The sequence below is a fragment of the Eleutherodactylus coqui genome, chromosome 1, assembly GCF_035609145.1.
Source record: "Eleutherodactylus coqui strain aEleCoq1 chromosome 1, aEleCoq1.hap1, whole genome shotgun sequence".
Taxonomy (NCBI): domain Eukaryota; kingdom Metazoa; phylum Chordata; class Amphibia; order Anura; family Eleutherodactylidae; genus Eleutherodactylus; species Eleutherodactylus coqui.
The window spans coordinates 225,650,508-225,672,589 of record NC_089837.1 but is presented as its reverse complement, the minus strand read 5'-3'; the positions used below and the strand labels follow the sequence as shown (position 1 = coordinate 225,672,589).

The window sequence follows — 22,082 nt, the reverse complement described above, 5'->3', positions numbered from 1 at the left end:
CGTAGTCCGTCGTTATGGCCCACGACCAATCAGCAGGCGCATGAAGTTACAGCCACAGATCAGAGCGGAAGCATGCGCCAGCACAAATGATGGGTTGGAGTCACGACCAAGAGAACCTGTGCGCTCAATTCTTGTTGCTCTATTCTCTGGATAGATAATCGCTATTTTACTTCTGAAAAGACCCAAATTATTTAAAGTTAAAAAATAAATGACAAAAAGCAGGTTTTCCAGAAAAGTGTTTTTATTTTTTAAGGATTATAAATTTTTTAATTCTATCCCAACGGAAAAATGAGGTATTGGTTCATAATATGGCCAAAGTCAGCTAAAAGACATTAGTCACTTGAGCAAATTTTGACCATATTACTTGAGCTCGCAACCCACATCAAGGGTTCTCATTGTCTTGCGAGTCCCTAACTAAAAAAAAAAAATCTAACTAAATAAAATATTGGCCGGTAAAAAACAATTTCATAGTTTAGAAAGTCCTTACCCTCAGGCTCAACCAGACAGAGGCCAGCTTCCACGGAACTGCTCCCTGGGGAGTCAGGAATTAGGCCACAAACTGGTCTCTAATCCAAAGTCCAGAAGATGCAGGCCTCACCACTTGATTCTGATCACCACCGCCAACTGTTGAAGTTGTTGGTAGTTGACCATCATCAAACGTCCAACCCGCGTCGTTGCTCCGGCAAAAATTATTCAGAACCACAGGGCTTTAACCACAGAGCACACATTTTCAGGTTCCATCTGGATGGTGCCCAGGAAAACTCGCTATTTACTGTAGAGAATTCCAAAGGCACATTTAACGAAATGCCGAGCACACGTGGGTCAATATTTAAAGACTCTCCTTCTGTTGTCCAACCCTTTCTGGTGAAATGGTCGCAGAATTTGGGTTGACAGGCCAAGGTCCTCATCCGTGACAATTACGAATGGGGCTATTGGACCTGAAGAACCAGGAAGCAACAGTGGCTCTGGCAGGGCCAGCTGGTTGGCTAGAAGAAGCTGGCCCATTCTGGAATACCTGAAGATGAGAGCATCAGCAGAGCTTCCACAGGCCCCAATATCCACCATTACAAGTTGGTAGTCATGGTCGCCGACCGCCAACAGGACTACCGAACAGTAATGTTTGTAATTAACATATCAGGACCCTGAGCACAACGGCTTCTTAACACGGATGCAGGGCCCCAATGCAGTTAGGAAATTGTGCAGCTTGCTGAAAATCGTCAGCCAAGGCAAGCCATTGCTGCTCACTGGGAGTCTGAAATTGGGTTCCCTTTAAATGCTCCCAGATGATGTTGTACATCCTGGTCACGTTGGGGGAAATCATACAATGTGCAAGCAAAAATTCAAAGTGCATGGTAGCAAACAAGTTGTCCGTGGCCAGGAATCTATAACAAGAAGAAAGAAAAGATCTGCACCTCTAGCTGCCCATAAGCATGCATTAGCATCCGTAGGGCAGCTAAAAGCATGCACGTAGGATTTTTTTTCCAGTCGTATACCATCAAAATGTATACTCCAAAGGCCAAATGGCACACCTTCTCGCATGTGCCCATACAGCAATTTATGTCTACATATGTGGCATCTCCGTACTTGGCAGAAATTGGGTAGCAAATTTTGGGGTGTATTAACGAAAAAATTCTATTTTTTTTTTTGGATGACCAATCTTTTTTTTGCAAATTATATTTATTTATTTGCAAACCTTCTAAAATCTAATTTTAAATTATTTTCATGACAAAGAGTTGGCCAAAGTCTGGAGGTGGGTTGTTTACTTAACGCAGAATGCATGGGGGGCCGCACAGTAATTTGTGTCATGGTGAGATGGCTCAACTAGGTGAGCAGAAGTTACTGCTGTCTTGCCCTATCTTTTGACTGATCTACTGAAACAACAGCAGTTTTAGGGAGTTTAGCTGCATCTTAAGCTGGGAAAACAAGACCGCTCGCCCTAATTAGGCAATCTAAGCCACGGGAAGAGTGTTAGGCACAAGCGTGTGTACCGGCTTTTTAATTGCAAAAACGAAGCACAGCAAAAATGTCTTGCCCTATATTCAGTAGGTTTTTTTTTTTAACATCTACTACGCCCCCGAATTTGCATTTGTAACTTTGCGTTTCCCCACGCACAATAATCTTTTGCACCACTCTGAGCAGTCACTATAAATGGCACGGCAGACATTCATAGTGTCAGTGGAACATTCAACAGCAAATAGAAAAGAATAGAAATGGAAATTTGAAGTCCACCTGCAGTTGTGGGACACGACCTGTACCCCCTATAGGGACCCAAATGGTTTTTGGTGAGCGCTTGGAGAATGGCATGTCCGCTCAGCACACCAAGTATTGTCAGTATATTTTGGATGTCTTTTGCCATGATCAGTATACGATTGACTTGTTGCAATATCTGACATCTAGAAAGCACCTCTGTGAAGCAAACATTGTTTACTTTGCCTATAGTGTGACTGCATTAGGGCCACTTTGTAGCCGCACTCGGTGGTCACTCCATTTGCAGTGCTCCTGGAGCCTATTGTTGTGTCTTTCCTTTATTAGTTCCTGTGTGCAAGAAAGATAAGGCAGGACGTATCATCCCGCTCTTTTTTTCCCCGAACTTGTGCTCAATTGCACAAAGCATGGATACTCCAATAAACAGATCATCTGCTAATACGCTCCTCCGCATCAAGCATATCAGCGCATGCGCCCATGTGTTTAGACCCTTAGGTATTAACTGATGGCACTGAAGTGGAGAGTGGCTTTTGTTTGAGCCATATTGTTAAAAATGACAGTGTATTGCTAGGATATGCCATCATGTTCTGACACTTAGAGCGGCTTCAGACAGGCTGATGTGCAAATACGCTTACCACTACGAAGCTTATTAGCGCATAAACCAGTCAAAATTCCTTTTTTTTTTACCATTCAAATGTTGCGCTATTGAACACAGTTAAAAAAAAAAAAACAAACGCATGAAGATAGGTTCTGCCCTTTTTAGTTTTTCTACGTGCGCGAAAGATAGGGCAAGTCCTCTGTTTACTCGCGCATAGTATTAATGTGTGAAAATCCTGCAAGTCACGACGAAACCATTAAAATCAATGGTCATATTTTGCTGCCATGATTTTCACATTTGCAAAACATGAAGAAATCACGTTCATCTGTTTTGGCCCTAACGGGTCTTACAAGGTGCTCACAGATCCTGAAATTACAGGCACTGCAATGCTGCTTAGCACTGCTTTAGTGCTGCATCCTCTTCCCAGTTGTTCCGTGAACAGCGGCGCCTCTAGCCCTCCCTGTGCAGGAAGCGCCGCTGTGCAAGGAGAAGCTTTGAAGGTGATGCAGCACTAAAGACAAACGTTGATGACCTACAATATGCTACAAATAGGCCATTAAGGTTTGACCCCAGGAAAATAACAGTAAATCTATCACCTAATGCATGAAATAATACACAACACTAATATTTATTAATAATCATTTATTATTAATGATACAAAACAATAAGTTTAGGGTTACCCAACAACATTGGCCATGCAAACTGTGATGTAGTCACAGGCGCCATGTAGCCCTAGACTAGATGTACATTATGGTATAATACATTCCATAAACCTGGCCACATATAATAACATTCCATATAAACCACATCTTCAGTGTAATTATAGATAAATCCACAACGTTCCGTCCATCAGAATTCCTCCATATACTCAGTCACACCAGCGGTCAGTAAATGGTTCAGCCAGATGCTCCTCATGTGGAACTCCTCTATGGATTGTGTCTGTTGACCCTACTACTGCATGGACTCTTCTTTGGCCGTCCTGATGTGTCGCACCTCGTCAAGGTGTTCCTGTCATCTATGTAGAAGAAATAACAGTGTGGTTAATTAAACAGAAAACAATTGGCTTCCTACATCTCTTAATATCTGACATCCTCCACCCATTAGTATGACTAGCTGGTGGACAAGGGCCACAATTAAGGGTGCATGCTAAGAGTACATCAAGGAGAAAATCCACACCAAAATCCCCAAGTGGACTTTGATGTGAATTTTGGTGCAGATTTTCAAAGCGGGATTTACTCATTGTATTGCAATGAATGAATTTTATGGTGAAAATCCACAGCATTTTAGAATGCCTAACTAATATTGAAGATTTTTTTCTGCTGTAAGGCCGTTTTCACAAGTCTGAGCAACTCGTGCAAGATTTGTGCGTTGTGAGACACACATATCTCGCATGAATATGAACCCCATTCTTTAGAATGGGGTCATACAAATGAGCGATTTTTTTGTTTTCTGCGGTGCGATGCGGAAAAACAAATCGTAACGGTCCTATCTTTGGAAAAACCCTTGCATCAGATTGCCCATTGTTCTCATTGGGGCCTGTAGCAGCATCCTTCTTACCCCTTAATAGCCGGTCATCTCACACCTTTTTCCTTATCACCCATGATAGAACTATCATAAGGATGAGGAAATGTTATTACCGGTAAATGTACAATAGTCATAGGCATGTGTTTAGGTGTTAGGCTAAAAAAAAAATCCGGCCTCCTCTTCACCCCTTCGTAGCCAGCCATCACACACCTGTGTATTTCCCCTCTGCCCAAGACAGCACTAGAAGCTATTGCTATCCTGAGCATGGGGAATGTCATTTACCGGTAAGTGAAAAAAAATAGGTTATACATGCCTATGACTTGTAGCGCAGATGTTATAAACCATATCTACCGCCAGCTGCTGGTTGGATCTGCTGGCTTCTCCTTAGGTTTTCTCAAGCAATCTTTAACCCCAGTGAGGTGCCTTTAGAGTAATGGGGTCTTCTTCCATACAGGTGTCTGTGGTAAATGCTGGCCATCAGATCTTCTGGTCTTCTCTGGATGGTCCTCTAGAGGGCGCACAGCTTGCTCTGATGACATTGTGGAACTGGTATCTGTGGGAAAAAAAAAATCCGGCCTCCTCCTTACCCCTTAATAGCCGGCCATCTCACACCTTTTTCCTTATCACCCATGATAGAACTATCATAAGGATGAGGAAATGTTATTACCGGTAAATGTACAATAGTCATAGGCATGTGTTTAGGTGTTAGGCTAAAAAAAAAAATCCGGCCTCCTCTTCACCCCTTCATAGCCGGCCATCACACACCTGGGTATTTCCCCTCTGCCCAAGACAGCACTAGAAGCTATTGCTATTGTAAGCATGGGGAAAGTCATTTACCAGCAAGTAAAAAATATCTTATACATGCCTATGATGTGTAGCGCAGATGTTATAAGCCATACTTACCGCCAGCTGCTGGGTGGATCTGCTGGCTTCTCCTTGGGTTTTCTCCAGGAATCTTCAACCCCAGTAAGATATTGTGGAGCAGGTATCTGTGGAAAAAAAAATCCGGCCTCCTCCTTACCCCTTAATAGCCGGCCATCTCACACCTTTTTCCTTATCACCCATGATAGAACTATCATAAGGATGAGGAAATGTTATTACTGGTAAATGTACAATAGTCATAGGCATGTGTTTAGGTGTTAGGCTAAAAAAAAAAATCCGGCCTCCTCTTCACCCCTTCATAGCCGGCCATCACACACCTGGGTATTTCCCCTCTGCCCAAGACAGCACTAGAAGCTATTGCTATCCTGAGCATGGGGAAAAGTAAGATGGAAAAGTGTTCCACATGCCTATGACGTGTAGAGCAGATGGTATAGTGCTTACTTACCACCGGCAGCTGGGTGGATCTGCTGGCTTCTCCATACAGGGGTCCAGGGTGACTGCTGGCCATCGGATCTTCTGGTCTTCTCCAGATGGTCTTGTAGAGGCTGCGGTTCTCGGCTTCCTCCCATGATCTTATTCAGCAGGTGTCTTGCTGAGGGTTTTCCAGTTGACAAACGAAAACCCGGGGTACCTGGTCTGTGTATCTGGTGGTAGAGATACACTGGCCTCTGCTTCTTCAATGTCATCCAGCTTGGTTTCTTGGAAGGTGGGATGAGTGTCACTTACTTCAGGGATGTATGGTGGAGTCACTTTCAGTCTTTCCAAGGAGTGCCAATCGATGTACCGGAAGAAGCGATGTCCTTTGATGTTCCCATGTAGTCCTAGGCGCCGGGCAGGATCCTTCTGGAGGAGCTAAAAATGAGAAATGTATCTAGAATTTAGTAACTGCAACCTGGGATCTGGGCGCAGTACGGACAAAAGCAATTACTACTCCCTGAATGCTGTTCTCCATGAATGGGCATCTATTGCTCTCATTTTAGGAGGTTGGTGATTGGGATAAAATGTGTATGTTTAAAACCGTCATCAGTACATCCATTATACAGTGTCAGCTACTATTAATGTTGTGTAACCCCTAGTATTAAACCCTTATAACAGGAACATACTAACCTTTTCAATGATGCTTCTAGCACTGTACGAAATCCCACGTAGGAGTGTAGGATCATAATCACACTCGCCGGTCAGCATTTCATTTAGGATGACACCAAACGCATACCAGTCAATACCGGCATTGTATTCTTTATTGGCCTGCATCTGCAATAAAGAAGAGAACTAGTATTAGTAGAGCGACATCTTGTATTGACCATACTGATATATCGCTCTCCATATCAGATTATTAGTACAATTTAAAAAAAACGTAGTAAAGTTCTCTTCTTACCTCCGGAGCGATATAACCTACTGTACCAGCCACACCAATGGATGTTCGGCCTCCATGCATGTTGACAAGCGAAAGTCCGAAATCCGTGATCTTAACATGGCCAGTATCAGTTAGCAAGATGTTCTCCAGCTTGAGGTCTCTGTGAGATAAAAAATGTGGATATAAAGTTAGTGTTCAGCTTATAATAATATGTGATAAATTCACATTGGAATTAGGAGGTTGTCTCATGAAGTGAATCCCTTTTGAATGGCAGCTAATCACAAGCATAGGCCCATCTTCTCTAACTGCTGGTAATCAGCTGTTATCACCATGAGAAGACAAGTCTAGCCTGATGTTTTGGACTCTTCAGGGAAAATCTGGCTTTAGAGCATGACCATTTAATGCAGGGCAGGTTGCGTCCTTCCCAGACAGACAACCATATGCCTTAACAGGGTATTTGGATAAGGGTTATATTCATGAGAGGCCCCTTTAAGAAGTGAGTAGTTAGAAAGCCATTACCTGTGGATGACTCCTTTACGGTGCAAGAACTGGATCCCACAAACAAGTTCGGCGCCATAGAATCTTCAAAAGGAAAAAAAGAGTATTATATCCCAAAAATAAGACAGGCAGCTCATGGAAATGTTATTCTTTAGTGTTACACATCTCATATATGTACAATGTACTCTAGTTTCACCTGGAACTGGTGAGGTCAAGTCTCCCCTTCCTCAGTAGAAGGTCAAAGAGGTCGCCGCAGCTCACGAACTCCAATCCAAATAGAACATTCTTCTGCAATATAGGACCGATATTCAACATTACCAAATCACCCTGCGCACATTTTCATAGTAACATAGTAACTGTAGGCTGAAAAAAGACTTGTGTCCATCCAGCTTAACCTATTAGCCCCAATGCTGATGCAGAGGAAGGCAAAAAATACAAAACAATGGGGTATAAGCCAATTTTTCTCTTTTTAGAAAAAAAAGGATTTTCCTACTCCAAGTCTGGCAATCAGTATATATTCCGGGATCATCAACCATTCTGAAGTTATCAATGACTATAACATAGACTTAAACATGTAATATAATTACACTCAAAAAACGTGTCCAGGCCCCTCTTGAATTCCTTTAGTGAATTCACCATCACCACGTCCTCAGGCAGAGAGTTACATAGTCTCACTGCTCTTACAGTAAAGAACCCCTTCTATGTTGGTGTAGAAACCTTCTTTCCTCTAGACATAGAGGATGTTCCCTTGTTACAGTCACAGTCCAGGGTATAAACAGATGATAAGAGAGATCTATGTATTGACCCCTAATATATTTCTACATACATTCATTACACAGTCTAGACAAGTACAGTTATTTAAAACTAGCTACTTAAGCAAATGCCAACAAACTTAGATGATGTTATTACTCTCCAATCATTAGTTATCTCACTGTTGTACTCCCTGCCAGTTACTAGAATGATTGAAGGTTGGCCATCAGTGTTGGACTTTGGTACCTAAGGCCCACTGGTATAACTGATTCTGAGGGCCCACCATACAGTGATATGGAAATACTAAGTGCTGTGTTTTAGTGCTAATGATGACCCGTGGTACACTGTGCAAATAATAACTGTGTTACACATTAAAGCCTGTAAAAAAGACTCCCCCAGAGCTGTGCATGGCATAAACTAGCCATTGTTCACCCTTCTACTGCCCCTCTGGTCTGGCACCGCTGACCCATTCCTCTCTGCTCTGATTACCCGCTGAAACAGGAAGCAATGACATAACATTCATCGCTCACATGGCCACTATAGCCAATCGCTGACCTCAGTGGTCATGTGAGTGATGGATGTGACGTCATTGCTTCTTGTTTCTCTGGGGCTCAGAACAAGGGGGAGGCGGGTTGGCAGCACCAGACTGGAGGCGCAGTGGAAGGCTGAAAAATGACTTTGTTTTTAATGTAATTTCCTACTCTGGGACAAGTTTTTGAAAGGTCAGAAAACCTTTTTGAATAGGGGTTCTGTTTATTGGACTGAGTTTTCCCCCTATGATTACCAAACTATGCTTATTTGTGAGACCCTAACCCCAGGTTTCCATTGCAGATTGCCTATCAAGCAATGCCTGTTACGTGGCTTGATAGATTGCCTGTCAGGTCATGGTATAATGTAACGCTATGGTAAGATCAAAGCATGGCGAGTTCATGTTCCCTCTGGGGAAGAAAAAACTGCAAAAATGAATGTAAAAAAGGTTTATTAATTATTTATTTAAAAAAAGTAATAAAAGTTAAAAAAGAAACCCTTTGCTATATTTATAGTAAAATAATCCAAATAATAAAACAAAAAAACATATTTGGTATTGCTGCATCCATAAAAGTCAGATCTATGAAAGTAATGCATTATTTTCCCCACAACGGGAACATCGTCATAAAAAAAAAATAAACGCCAGAATTGCGCTTTTTTTGGTCACCTCCTTTCCAAGAAAAAATGTAATAAAAAAAGTTGTAGCACTCCAAAATGGCACCAATAAAAACTACAGGAGTCCTGCAAAAAATGAGCCATTGCCCAACTTTATATATATATTTGTTATCGTAGTAATTGTACTGACCCATAGAATAAAGTTATGTCATTCTTGTTGCAGTGTACGCTGTAGAAACAAGACGCACCCAAAGATGGCGGAATTTTGTTCTTTTTTTCATTTCACTTCACTTAGAATTTTTTAAATGTCTTCCACTACATTGAAAACTAAAACTTGTTCCGCAAAAAACAAGCCCTCAGACACCTATGTCAATGGTTAAATAAAAGAGTTAGGATTTTTTAAAAGGGGGGAGGAAAAAACGAAAACTTAAAAAGAAGGCCGCGTCCATAAGGCGTTAATCTAATATATGAATGTACATAATAAATGAGTTGCAGTATGATTAAATGACATGTGCGCCTAAAGCCATACTGTAGATACGCTTAAATATAATCATCCATATACACATTGCAAATATATAAAGTATATAATGTACTAAAGGGGCAGACACTGACAGCAAGTAGCCAGAGTGCAAGAACTATATCAAGGGCGAAGGGCGACGTCACTGGGATGTTTGCAAGTGCAAAATCTCCATGCACATTCTGCAGACAATAGCACCCATTGACTTCAATCGGTTTGTACACATTTCCGTATTTTATGTGCGCAAAAAAAGCTGCAAAATGTTTTACTTGTGTATGCACAGAGGCTCCCATAGAAGTCTATGGGGCGTGCGCAAATGTGTGTGCAATACGCTAGGAGATGCTTAACCCCTCAAGGACATGGCCTATTTTGGCGTTGAGCTTGTTTTTTGCGTGGCGAACTGTAGTTTTTACTGGTACCATTTTTGGGTACATAGACTATATTGTAAAACTTTTATTATGATCGTAGGGAGAAAAAAACGCATCAATTCTGCCATAGAGTTTTTTTTAAGCGTTAATTTTGCAGCATAAATGACACAATACATTTTTTTCTGTGGGACGGTACGGTTACATCGATACCAATATTATAATATTTTTTTTTGTTTTTTCCACAATAAAAACCCCTTTTTTGGAAATTTTTATTTTTTCTAAAAGCACTGCATTCAAAGTTCTGTAATTTTTTTTTTTTCCATGGATGGAGCTCTGAGGGCTTATTTTTTGCGGGACGAGCTGTAGTTTTTATTGGTACCATTTAGGGGTACACACGTTTTTTTTAATCACTTTTATTGCGTTTTTAGGGAGGCAAAATGCTAATATGAGAAAAAGCATTAAAAAAGGGGGTTTTTAACAGTTTTTTTTACATTTTTATTTTTTGTACTTTATTTTTCTCTTGTTCTCTTATTTGTGTCCCTCTGAGGGACTTTTATTGCAGGACTGCAGATCGCTATGATAAGGCATGGCAGGACTTCTCTCCTGCCATGCCTTATCGCTTACTATAGCGATCATAGGCTACGGCAATACAGGACGCCGGTATCTGGTGTCCTGCTGCCATAGCAACCAGCCGGGCTCTCCTGATGTTATCGCGAGAGTCGGCTGGAGTCACAGAGGGAGCACGCTCCCTCTGTGAACCCTTCCCATGCCGCGATCTACTCAGATCGCAGCAGGGAAGGGGTAAACAGTGGGGGGGCTCCAATGCCCCCCGCCGTTGCAGCGGGACGTCGGCTACTACTGACAGACGGCTCCTGCTGCGGGATAGCGCGAGATCTGCTATGAATTTGCGCTATCCCTATGACGTACGGGTACATCATTTTGCGGGAAGTACCCCGCTGCCATGACGTACCCTTAGGTCATTGGGCGGGAAGGGGTTAATAAGAGGTGCTATTCTGTTGGAGAAAGAACACATATTGAACACAATTTAAATTGGAGTGTGTTTGTCTGCTGCACGCAAGTGAACTGATGTGATTTTAAGGGCGGCTTCAGTTTGACATCTTTGTACTCGCAAAATACATGTGCGCAATACGCAGTGACTGAATTTTTGCATGCAAAATCACCCGTGTGCAGAAGCCTTTGAAGCCTGACAGATCTGCACCAAAAACCGTGACAAGGTCCGCACCAAGTGGGCTTAAACAGATGAGCGCCATTTTGTCGCCTTATGCAGCCAATTTGACCATTTAGACCGCAGATTTCAGCACTTGAAATAAAAGGGTTAAATCCACAGCAGATCTGCTACACAAACCGTAATCACATCAGCATCATTTTGGTGCGGATTTAACCACAGTGGTTTTCGGAAAGCTCACAGCAGATATAGCCCATGTGAGGGCGGCCTTGTTCTGGAGGCAGTCACTTCTATATGGCGCTTGGCTATGGCCGCTGATTGGCCACATGAATCCTATTAGTTTCTTTACTAAAGCACATTAGGTATACATCAGTGTAATTCATACCCTCCAACACGTAGAAAAGAGCAGCAGTACAAACCCTTGTTAGGGCTTATTTACACGGGCGTATATCAACCAGCCGATATACGCTCCCATCTAAGCAGTCCCGCCTTTCCTCACTGGCTCTCTGCTTTTCTCCTTCACTCCGTGGTTTGCAATGGGAGGGGGCAGGGTGAGCGGAGCTAAGCTCTACCCTGTCGCACCCATTCCCATTGCTGGCTATGGATAAGTGGCGGGAGCTTAGCTCCGCCCCGCCCATTTTCATTGCAAATCGCTCGGAGGGGAGAAAAGAGGCAGAGAGCCAATGAGGGAAAGGGAAGGAGGGGACTGCTCAGATGGAAGCGTATATCTGCGGGCCGTGAAAACCCTGACTGATATACGCTCATGTAAATAAACCCTTACACAGAAAGGGCGCTAACACGTCATGTACGTCGCACTGTAACCCTATAGGCACTATGCCATACAGTGCGCTAAGGAAGGTTTTCTTACAGCTCTTTTTCTGCTTTCAGCTTCCAAGGTTTTGGCTTAAAAAAAGCCAGTTGATAAGATTGGAAAAACAATGCAGGATTTTTTGGTACTATAGAAAACACAAAATTTGGAACTATAGCACCAAAATCAGTACTCTTGAAGGATTTATAATTTATGGTCACTCTGGTGGAGGCATATGGCCTATATCATAAAAAGTTTATATACTACATGTGTATGGCAGAAGGGGTGAAAATATATGTAGGTGACACTAAGGCGGCTTCACACAGCCATATGGGCAACTACGCTCACCGCTACGGAGCGTACTGCGCATTAACAGGTTGCTGTTTTTTTTCTTCTCGGGCTGTTTGAACTCCACACCATGGCGCAGGAGTTTCAAAAAACAGCAGGAAACATACAGCAAGTCCTATCTATTCTCCCCCGTACTATGAACAGGCGAGAATCCTGCTAGTGAGAATAAAGCCATAGAAATCAATGGTTTCGTTTTGTTCCATTACACGGCCGTGACTGTCACAGCTGACTAACAGGACTAATACCTGCCCACGTGTTTAAGCCCTAATGCAGAGAATTATGTGGCTGGAAATGACTTTCCTCAAGGTAGGATTAGAACTATTGCTATTCTGGCTGGAAGGGGACAATTTCTGACCTTTGTTATGTGGCCCTATGACTTTCCTATATGTCTCTGCCAGTGAAGCCTGTAGTGTATGACATTCGCTAATACAAGGTAGTCACAGTTATACCTTGGTCTGGATGGCAAAGTCTGCATGCACAAGGAAAGGGCTTCCGGATGCCAGCTGTAGAACTTGCTTCTCCACGATGATGTACTTCTCCTTCCCTTTAGCTCGTAGGGCCGTCTTGCTGATAATCTTAACCGCAAATTTTCGGTGGGTTAAAGTATCTTCGGCCTTCATGACTGTGCCGTAACTTCCTCGGTTAAGCTCCTGGTGGAATACTAATCTCTCTTTGAAGGAATCAGAGATTGTGCCGGAGCCGGTTGGACGAACTCCGCTGGATCCTAGGAGGGAAGATAAATGGAATGTATTACAATAAGTCTAGCATTTACTAGACACTATTCACACTGAGTAGATATTGCAAATGGTGCGGGCACAAGAGATGTGCCCCCTCCCCCCCCCCCCAGCCCATCACTTGTGGGAACTAGCTGTATTATATAGCATTCAACCTGCAACATCTAATTGGTTAACAGACATAGGACCCCTGTCACCCTATTGACCTTCCACAATGCAATTGTGGGAAGCCAATGATTTGCCGTGGCAGCTAGGGGCCATAAGGGGTTATCCTGGGACATAATCAAAAATGCCTTTAGCCTGTGGCAATAAAATAACAGGATTCATGCTCACCCTTCGGCCGCCTGCAGACAGGCGAAAATTCCGCGGCGGGATTCCCGCAGAATTTCCGCCTCTGGATACCTGCAAAGGATTGCATTACAGCACGCAATCCTATGCAGACGGCCGCGGTTTGTCTGCGCAGCAAACAAACCGTGGCATGCTCTAATTCAGCGAGCCCCGCACAGAAACGTCACTCACCGGCTGAAGGCTTTGCCCTGTGCATGCACCGGCTGCCCGGCAGCCGGCACATAAAAGAGCCGGAGCTGTGGGAGCGGGTGAGTCCTCGGTGCTCAGGTCGGGTCCCGCTGCGAGAAGATCCGACCCGGCTGTCTGCAGACGACCTTCCACTCTTCCCCGCGTCTCACCGGCCCTTTAGTACCTGCTGAACTTCACTTCCTAAATCTGGGTAACATAAGTGCCACAGCTATTCACCGGCTGAAGGAAGCAGGTGATTGGCTGCATCGGTTATGTGGCCCTTTTCTTGGAGACGTCATCGCTGGCTCCCTGCATCGGGAGGTGAAGACTGCAGAGCCGTCAGTACGGCAGCTGTGGGGGATTCTAGGATTTTATTACCACGGGCTGAAGACTTTTTGAACAAATCTATGTCCATGGAATTGCAGTTGGAATTAATTAAAATTTTCCACCATTTTCCTTATATGCTTGTGACATATAGCTGTGCGTTATAAACTACTCAATTTATTGCAGAGTCCGTCAGTCAAACATTCAGCGGCCAATTACAGCAGAGCAGGGAGGATGTCCCATATAGCAATATACCATACAACCATGAAGCGGGGAGTCTGACCTTGTCCCATGCTGGAACTAAAGGTTTATGGGCCCTGGTCAAAAGTTCAGCTTGGTCCCCCTCCCTGCTTATGGCAAAAGTTCAATTCTGTCATCATAACCTGCAACTTATTGTATGAGCCACTGCTATAAATCTTAGGCTTTATGCACACGGGCGGGTCAGATTCTAGCCCTTGTAGCAGCAGCTTCCACACGTACCTGCTTTTCTTTTCCTTCATCTGTACTGGCGATGGTCCGCACGGCTCGCTGTCAAACATGCGCAGTACTAATTTTAAAAAAAAAACTCCTGTTTTCTCTGCGTCATCGCCTAACAATGCAAATCCTTAGGCCTCACGCACACGGGTGGAGTTTGCATTGTGGAATCCGGAGCGGGCGTCCACCTCTATGTTCCGTAGGAAATACCGTCCATAGCATCCTATGGAAAAGTGACTATTCATGCACACGAGCGGAAAGCAATTGGGGTTTCCACTTGCGCAAGAAGTCAATGGAAGCCATCCGATCCGCGGCCCTTCTGCAACTAACATTGCAGAAAGGTCGTGGATTCTGCGTCATGGCTAAGCAATGATGCGGGAAAAGCAGGAGTGGACCGTGCGGACCATATGCAGTACAGATGAAAAATAAGAAAAGCAGGTATGTGCGGCCACCGCTGCTGCCAGGGCCGGATTCCACTGCAGGATCCGACCTGCCCGTGTGCATGAGGCCTTAACAAAACAGCAAAGCACTATTTTTTTATTTTTTTGTCATTGTAGCTGTGTGAGGGCTTGCTTGTTGCAGGAGGAGGTGTATTTTTTAATGCCTTAAGGACATGCCTATTTTCGATATAACTATTTTTTTATTTTTTTGTCATTGTAGCTGTGTGAGGGCTTGCGTGTTGCAGGAGGAGGTGTATTTTTTAACCCCTTAAGGACATGCCTATTTTCGATATAAGGACGCAACAATTTTTAGAGGATTTTCATCTTCTCTTTTCAAAAGCCATAACTTTTTTATTTTTCTGTCTGCCCATCTGAATAAGCCCTCAATGAGTACTGCGGGTTAGTAAGATTACAAGAATACCAAAAATATTATACTTTTTTTGGGAGGGGGGGTGTTCTACAGAGAAACCCCTTTTTTTGGAAATTATAATTATTTTTATATCACTACATTAGTGCAATAACTTTTTCCATGGAAGGAGCTCTGTGAGGGGTTGTTTTATGCATCATGAGCCATAGTTTTTCTTTGTACCATTTTGGGGTAAATATGGGTTTTTTGACCACTTTTATTGCGCATTTTGGGAGGTAAAGCGAACAAAATAAGCATTTTACCTCCAGTCTTTTTATGTTTTTTGCTGCGCAGAATGAATAGTGTGCTAAAATTACAGTACAGCTCATTATGGACATGATAATACTAAATATGTGGGGTTTTTCCTCCTGCTGTGCGATGGTGCAGGCTCACTTCTGATCCCACAGCATGCACATGATGTAAGCTTACGTCCTGTCGCGTTAAGTACCACGCTGCCATGATGTAACCTTGTGTCCTGTTACTTTAAGGGGTCAGTAGAACTGTTTTAGGGTAAATACAATGTGTTGAAAAAATATCTATTAATTCTTTTTGGGGGAGGAATGGAAACAAACTGCAATTCTGCAATTGTAAATTGATATAGTTTTTGTTTTTACTACTTTTGCACAATAAAAACTTTGTTTTGTGTAACCATGACTTTTTGATTTTTCCATTGATGGAGCTGCAGGAGGGCGTACTTTTGTGGGATGACTTATAGTTTTCAGGGTGCTATTTTGAAGTACATGTCAATTCTTATTCAGTTTCAGAATAAACAAAAAAGTTTACCATTCTGGCATTGCTTAAACTTTTTTATGGCACGAAGGACCTATTCACATGAGCCAATATACGCTACCGTGTGATGCACGGGGTGGCGTATACGTAGAGAGTCGGCGAAGGTTAGTGTGCTGAGCTCCTGCCCCTCTCCACCTCTTGCCACTGTTTGCAATGGGAGGGGCGGGAGGAGGTGGGGCTTTGCTCCAACCCCGCCCCTCCTATTGCAAACTGCGGCAAGGGGTGAAGAGGAGAAAGAAAGGGGACAGAGTTTAGCAGTCCCTTCTCCTGCAGCTGTCATTAGCTGCCATAGGGCATTTTTACACTGCAGAGATACGCCCCTGTGCACTGATGCATTGTAAACCAATGCATCAGAGGGGAAGCGTATATCGGCCGGGTCGTGAAAACCTGGCCTATATACGCCTGTGTGAATAAGGTCTTAGGCCGGGCTCACACCGGCATAAGATTACCATGTATTACGCGTGCGCTGTATGCACATGTGTTACACGGTAATTTGCAGACAATCAAAGAAATTGTTTTACACCGTTCCGCTCTCACTTGCGTGTTGCAATTGCGTAATACGCGAGTGCATAAAGAATGCAGCATGCTCTTTTTTGTGGCATATTATGCATGAGAGAGAACATTGTTCTCTATGGCTGCATAATTACATTGCGAATGGGTGGTGTGTCGACATGCCGTAGTGAAACAATTGCGCATGAAATTTAAGCAGAAAAAAAAAACAGTGCCTGACACGTGCGTATGATATGTTGTCATGTGCAGTACAATTTAGCTACCGTATGCGGCAATAAGCAACGTCACCAACACAGTGTTCATGCATACACATTTTTTGACTTTTTAAAATATTTTTCTGTTGCCCATAGCAACCAATCACAGCGCAGCTTTCATTCACCTCATTAGTTTAAGCTCATTATGGACATGATAATACTAAATATGTGGGGTTTTTCCTCCTGCTGTGCGATGGTGCAGGCTCACTTCTGATCCCACAGCATGCACATGATGTAAGCTTACGTCCTGTCGCGTTAAGTACCACGCTGCCATGATGTAACCTTGTGTCCTGTTACTTTAAGGGGTCAGTAGAACTGTTTTAGGGTAAATACAATGTGTTGAAAAAATATCTATTAATTCTTTTTGGGGGAGGAATGGAAACAAACTGCAATTCTGCAATTGTAAATTGATATAGTTTTTGTTTTTACTACTTTTGCACAATAAAAACTTTGTTTTGTGTAACCATGACTTTTTGATTTTTCCATTGATGGAGCTGCAGGAGGGCGTACTTTTGTGGGATGACTTATAGTTTTCAGGGTGCTATTTTGAAGTACATGTCAATTCTTATTCAGTTTCAGAATAAACAAAAAAGTTTACCATTCTGGCATTGATTATCCTTTTTTATGGCACGAAGGACCTATTCACATGAGCCAATATACGCTACCGTGTGATGCACGGGGTGGCGTATACGTAGAGAGTCGGCGAAGGTTAGTGTGCTGAGCTCCTGCCCCTCTCCACCTCTTGCCACTGTTTGCAATGGGAGGGGCGGGAGGAGGTGGGGCTTTGCTCCAACCCCGCCCCTCCTATTGCAAACTGCGGCAAGGGGTGAAGAGGAGAAAGAAAGGGGACAGAGTTTAGCAGTCCCTTCTCCTGCAGCTGTCATTAGCTGCCATAGGGCATTTTTACACTGCAGAGATACGCCCCTGTGCACTGATGCATTGTAAACCAATGCATCAGAGGGGAAGCGTATATCGGCCGGGTCGTGAAAACCTGGCCTATATACGCCTGTGTGAATAAGGTCTTAGGCCGGGCTCACACCGGCATAAGATTACCATGTATTACGCGTGCGCTGTATGCACATGTGTTACACGGTAATTTGCAGACAATCAAAGAAATTGTTTTACACCGTTCCGCTCTCACTTGCGTGTTGCAATTGCGTAATACGCGAGTGCATAAAGAATGCAGCATGCTCTTTTTTGTGGCATATTATGCATGAGAGAGAACATTGTTCTCTATGGCTGCATAATTACATTGCGAATGGGTGGTGTGTCGACATGCCGTAGTGAAACAATTGCGCATGAAATTTAAGCAGAAAAAAAAAACAGTGCCTGACACGTGCGTATGATATGTTGTCATGTGCAGTACAATTTAGCTACCGTATGCGGCAATAAGCAACGTCACCAACACAGTGTTCATGCATACACATTTTTTGACTTTTTAAAATATTTTTCTGTTGCCCATAGCAACCAATCACAGCGCAGCTTTCATTCACCTCATTAGTTTAAGAAATTAAAGCTGCACTGTGATTGGTTGCCATGGGCAACAACGATTTTCTTTTAGACAGTTTCCATAAGAGTGTAGTGCTGCGATAACCCAAAACATTACATGGATCCCAAAACTGTACCAAGGAAAAATATAAGTCGCCTCACATAAAACAGGCCTTCATATAGCTTGGGCGACTGAAAAGCAATGCTATGGCTTTTGAAGTGCCAACAATTGGCCTTTCATTAAATACCAACGTCGGCAGTTTGGGGTTATACATTCATGAACAGAACCTCCCAGCAACGGACATTTCTGTAGGAGAGATCCATGTAAACTTTGGGTTGTCCATAATTCACAATAAATCCCCCCTAACCGTCTGCGGACAACAGATCACATTGGCTTCACCTCAGCAGACGTCACCCTGCATGATGTGTGATGTTAGGGGGATTTCATCATGAATTGGGGAGAGAAGAAAACTCTACTAACATTATAATGGTCAACTGGGCCTATTCCATCTGTCATCACCCGCTCTGACATAAGGGGGCGCTCACATGTAGCGCAAATGGGGAGGAGCTTCTGCACCAAAATTCATGTCAAGAACTACATCCTAATCTATAGTAATGGTGGTGCGGATCCGCAGCTGACTTCATTCTTTCTATAGAAGGGGTGAACTCTGCTGCGGATCCATAATAAAGTCCACAGAAATGGTGTGGATTTTAATGCCGGTTTTAGCATGGATTTCGCACTGTGGAAGATTCCCCACATTTCCTCTACATGTGAGCGTTCCCTGAAAATGGTGAAATATGACATTACTAAAAACAAGTACATTTAAAATAATAACATTTATCACTGGATTACATGTGGAGATATAAAACATGTATATACAGTACAGTTATATAATGACCAGATATATCTACCTGCGACTCTCTGGTCATCAGGTCCATAATGTCTCTTTTGGAACTTGCTGTCCCTCGATGGCTTTTTTCCATCCTCTGAACAGTTCTGGTTGGTTCTCCTGTTCTTTGGTCTTTTCGCATGTGGAATGACGTCCTGTTCATCCACTGCTGGAGCGGCAGACGTCCTCGGTCCTGGAATTGGATCACTCCTCTTCCTCTTCCTGGTCTGCTTTCTGCTCTTTTTGGTCTTCTGGCTTGAAGACATCTCATCAGCCGATGAGATTGAGATGTGCTTTCTCTTCTCCACTTTCTTCCTCCCCACAACAACCTCCTCTTTCTCCATAAAAACGCTTTTTTCTCTGTCCATAGACAACTCTCCTATACTGTCGCCAGTACTCTCCAACTGTCACTTTGTGCATGTGCCAGCTGCCTTATATGTACATCATCACAATACACCTGGATGGCACTGGTCATGTGATCAGTAACTGACCAATGAGATTCAAGTATATGTGCTATAGCATAAGGATTTGAAAATTTCAGCTTAATATATGATTATATTGAAAATGCTTTTCTGTTTTATTCTACTTAGTTTGTTATGTAAATTATATTGGTTTTACTTCATTAAAGTACAACTACATTTACACTGCAGCATTGGCTTACAGATGGAGGGATTTAGGGCCCATTTTAGTCATTTGTCAATTTATATGCTGCGTTGTGTATTAAAATCATACTAAAATCAATCATCCATCTACCTGCCCATTGTATATATTTGGGGCTATACTCCTATATTTTATTTGTATTATTTTATTATATCTTTATGTCTGTTGGTATATACTATTATAACAATATAACCAGAATAAATGGCTTTTAGAGGCATACATTTCCTATGAACTGTAATTTAGGGAAATGGGGCAGATTTATAAAGCTGTCTAAAAGAAAACTGTCTGTGTTGTCTTTAGCAACCAATCACGATGCAGCTTTCATTTCTAAAACTGCTGTTGAAAAAAGAGTGGTGATTGGTTGCTATGGGCAACAGGGATAGTCTTAACGCTGGACAGTTTTGATAAATTAGTTCCTATTGTTTACATTTGTCTGACTGCACCTTCCATAAGGGCTCAGTATCCAGATTACTGGCTGCCACAAATATTACCCTCCAAGGCCTCATGCACACGGGTAGATTTTTGCTTTAGAATCCTGATCAAGCATCCGCCTCTGGACACTGCAGCAATAACCCTCCATAGCATGCTATGGAAAAATTATTCTTTATGCACACGAGCGAAAACCAATAGCAGTTTTTGCTCGCAGATGAAAAATTACAATATGCTCCATTTTACTGTGGTTCCTACACTGACAGCTTCCATTGAAGTCAATGGTAGTCATCCGATCAGGGTCCGTCTGAAATTGACATTGTCGTGCGGACCATCCGAAGTACAGAGAAGCTGAAGACAGGTGCACATGGATGCCAGCGAAGAAGATGGCAGGTATGCATGGTCACCCGCCGCGGTCGGGGCCAGATTCCATGTGGGATTCTGCAGGCGGTATCCGGACCTGCCATGAGCATTCGGCCTAAACCTTGAAATCAATTTTTCCTTGGTTCAAATAGTAGCCATCAGACTTACCTGCTACCAATAGACAGGAGACTTTGATTCTCTATGCTGCTAGTTATCAGGGCAGTCAGAACCATCTACCAAACTCTAGTCTATTCACCCAGATGTCAGGGCATGAAGACTGACTTACTAAGCTTTAGAGTATCCTGCAGCTATAAGTACTAACCTCTCTAACCAGCTTTAGACTCCTGATGAAAGAGTATTTATCTGCATCATAGAAACGCGTTGAGTCTTATTTAATGTGCTGGAATCCATCTGTGAGTGTTATGCACAGTCAGCATCTATTTTTGCTGGCAGTAACTTTGGTTTTCCACTGAGTTTTACGTGGATACATGGTGATATTCTGATCTTTTATAACACGTCGGAACTAGAGATGAGCGAGTGTACTCACTAAGGCAAACTACTCGAACGAGTATTGCCTTATGCGAGTACCTGCCCGCTCGTCTCAAAAGATTCGGGTGTTAGCGGGGGGCGGGGAGGAACGGGGGGGGGGGGGGGGGGGGGGAAATCTCTCTCACTCTCTCCCCCCTGCTCACTCCCGCAAGTCACCGATTTTCCCTGCCGGCACCCGAATCTTTTGGGACGAGCGAGCAGGTACTCGCACAAGGCAATACTTGCTCGAGTAGTTTGCCTTAGCGAGTACGTTCGCTCATCTCTAGTCGGAACCCATTTCCGATTCTTACACATATTCAATATCTATCTTTGGCTGCCACACAGTTGAAGACAATGTCCATCTAGTTCAGCCTGTTCAACCCCTCTTTTTTTGGTCCAGAGGAAGGCAAAAACACCCCGCTGAGCCAATTTAGCTCATTTGGAGAAAAAAAATTCCTTCCTGACTCCATAATGGCAGTCACAGTAATCACTGGATCAACATTTCAGATCAACAACCCCACTGGTCTCCTAATGTCTATATCCTGTAATATCGTAGTGCTATAGAAAGACATCTAGTTCCCTCTTAAACTCCTCTATGGATTTTGCCATCACCACGTCCTTAGACTATCTCACTGCTCTTGCATTAAAGAACCCCCTTCTATGTTTGTGATGAAACCTTCTTTCCTCTAGACATAGAGGATGCCCTCTTGTTACTGTTGCAGTCCTGGGAATAAACAGATCATGGGAGAGATCCTTATTAGAGATGAGCGAACGTACTCGTCCGAGCTTGATACTCGTTCGAGTATTAGCGTGTTCGAGATGCTCGTTACTTGAGACGAGCACCACGCGATGTTCGAGTTACTTTCAGTTTTATCTCTGAGACGTTAGCGCGCTTTTCTGGCCAATAGAAAGACAGGGAAGACATTACAACTTCCCCCTGCGACGTTCAAGCCCTATACCAGGAGTTATTTTAGGCTTCAAGAACCCCAACGTTCCTTCTTAGGGCCATATCTAACCGTGTGCAGTAGTGTGAGGCTGCTTTTTGCAGTGTTGCACATTTTTTTTGTTTTTTGTATATCGGCCGTGCAGAGCATTG

The 22,082-nt window shown here is 43.3% G+C and overlaps 2 protein-coding genes across 3 annotated transcripts; both read right to left on the bottom strand.

Moving 5' to 3' along the window:
- Positions 1-3,562: 3,562 nt before the first annotated feature.
- Positions 3,563-6,408, bottom strand: LOC136611406 (uncharacterized). Of its 2 annotated transcripts, none has more exons than XM_066591017.1 (5): positions 6,317-6,408; positions 5,936-6,061; positions 5,655-5,853; positions 4,641-5,399; positions 3,563-3,818 (listed from the first exon to the last, which is right to left on the bottom strand). In XM_066591017.1, exons 1-4 carry the CDS (start codon positions 6,392-6,394, stop codon positions 5,368-5,370), a joined length of 435 nt encoding a protein of 144 aa, XP_066447114.1. In that variant the 5' UTR covers positions 6,395-6,408; the 3' UTR covers positions 3,563-3,818; positions 4,641-5,367. The 2 variants fall into 2 exon arrangements, with proteins under 2 accessions (XP_066447114.1, XP_066447107.1); XM_066591010.1 differs by having other exon boundaries at positions 4,679-5,399.
- Positions 6,409-6,456: 48 nt separating this feature from the next.
- On the bottom strand, positions 6,457-19,374 carry LOC136578665 (protein kinase C delta type-like). Its single transcript, XM_066578878.1, has 5 exons — positions 19,029-19,374; positions 12,631-12,905; positions 7,258-7,349; positions 7,083-7,145; positions 6,457-6,723 (listed from the first exon to the last, which is right to left on the bottom strand). Exons 1-5 carry the CDS (start codon positions 19,372-19,374, stop codon positions 6,543-6,545), a joined length of 957 nt encoding a protein of 318 aa, XP_066434975.1. The 3' UTR covers positions 6,457-6,542.
- Between the last annotated feature and the right edge of the window lie 2,708 nt (positions 19,375-22,082).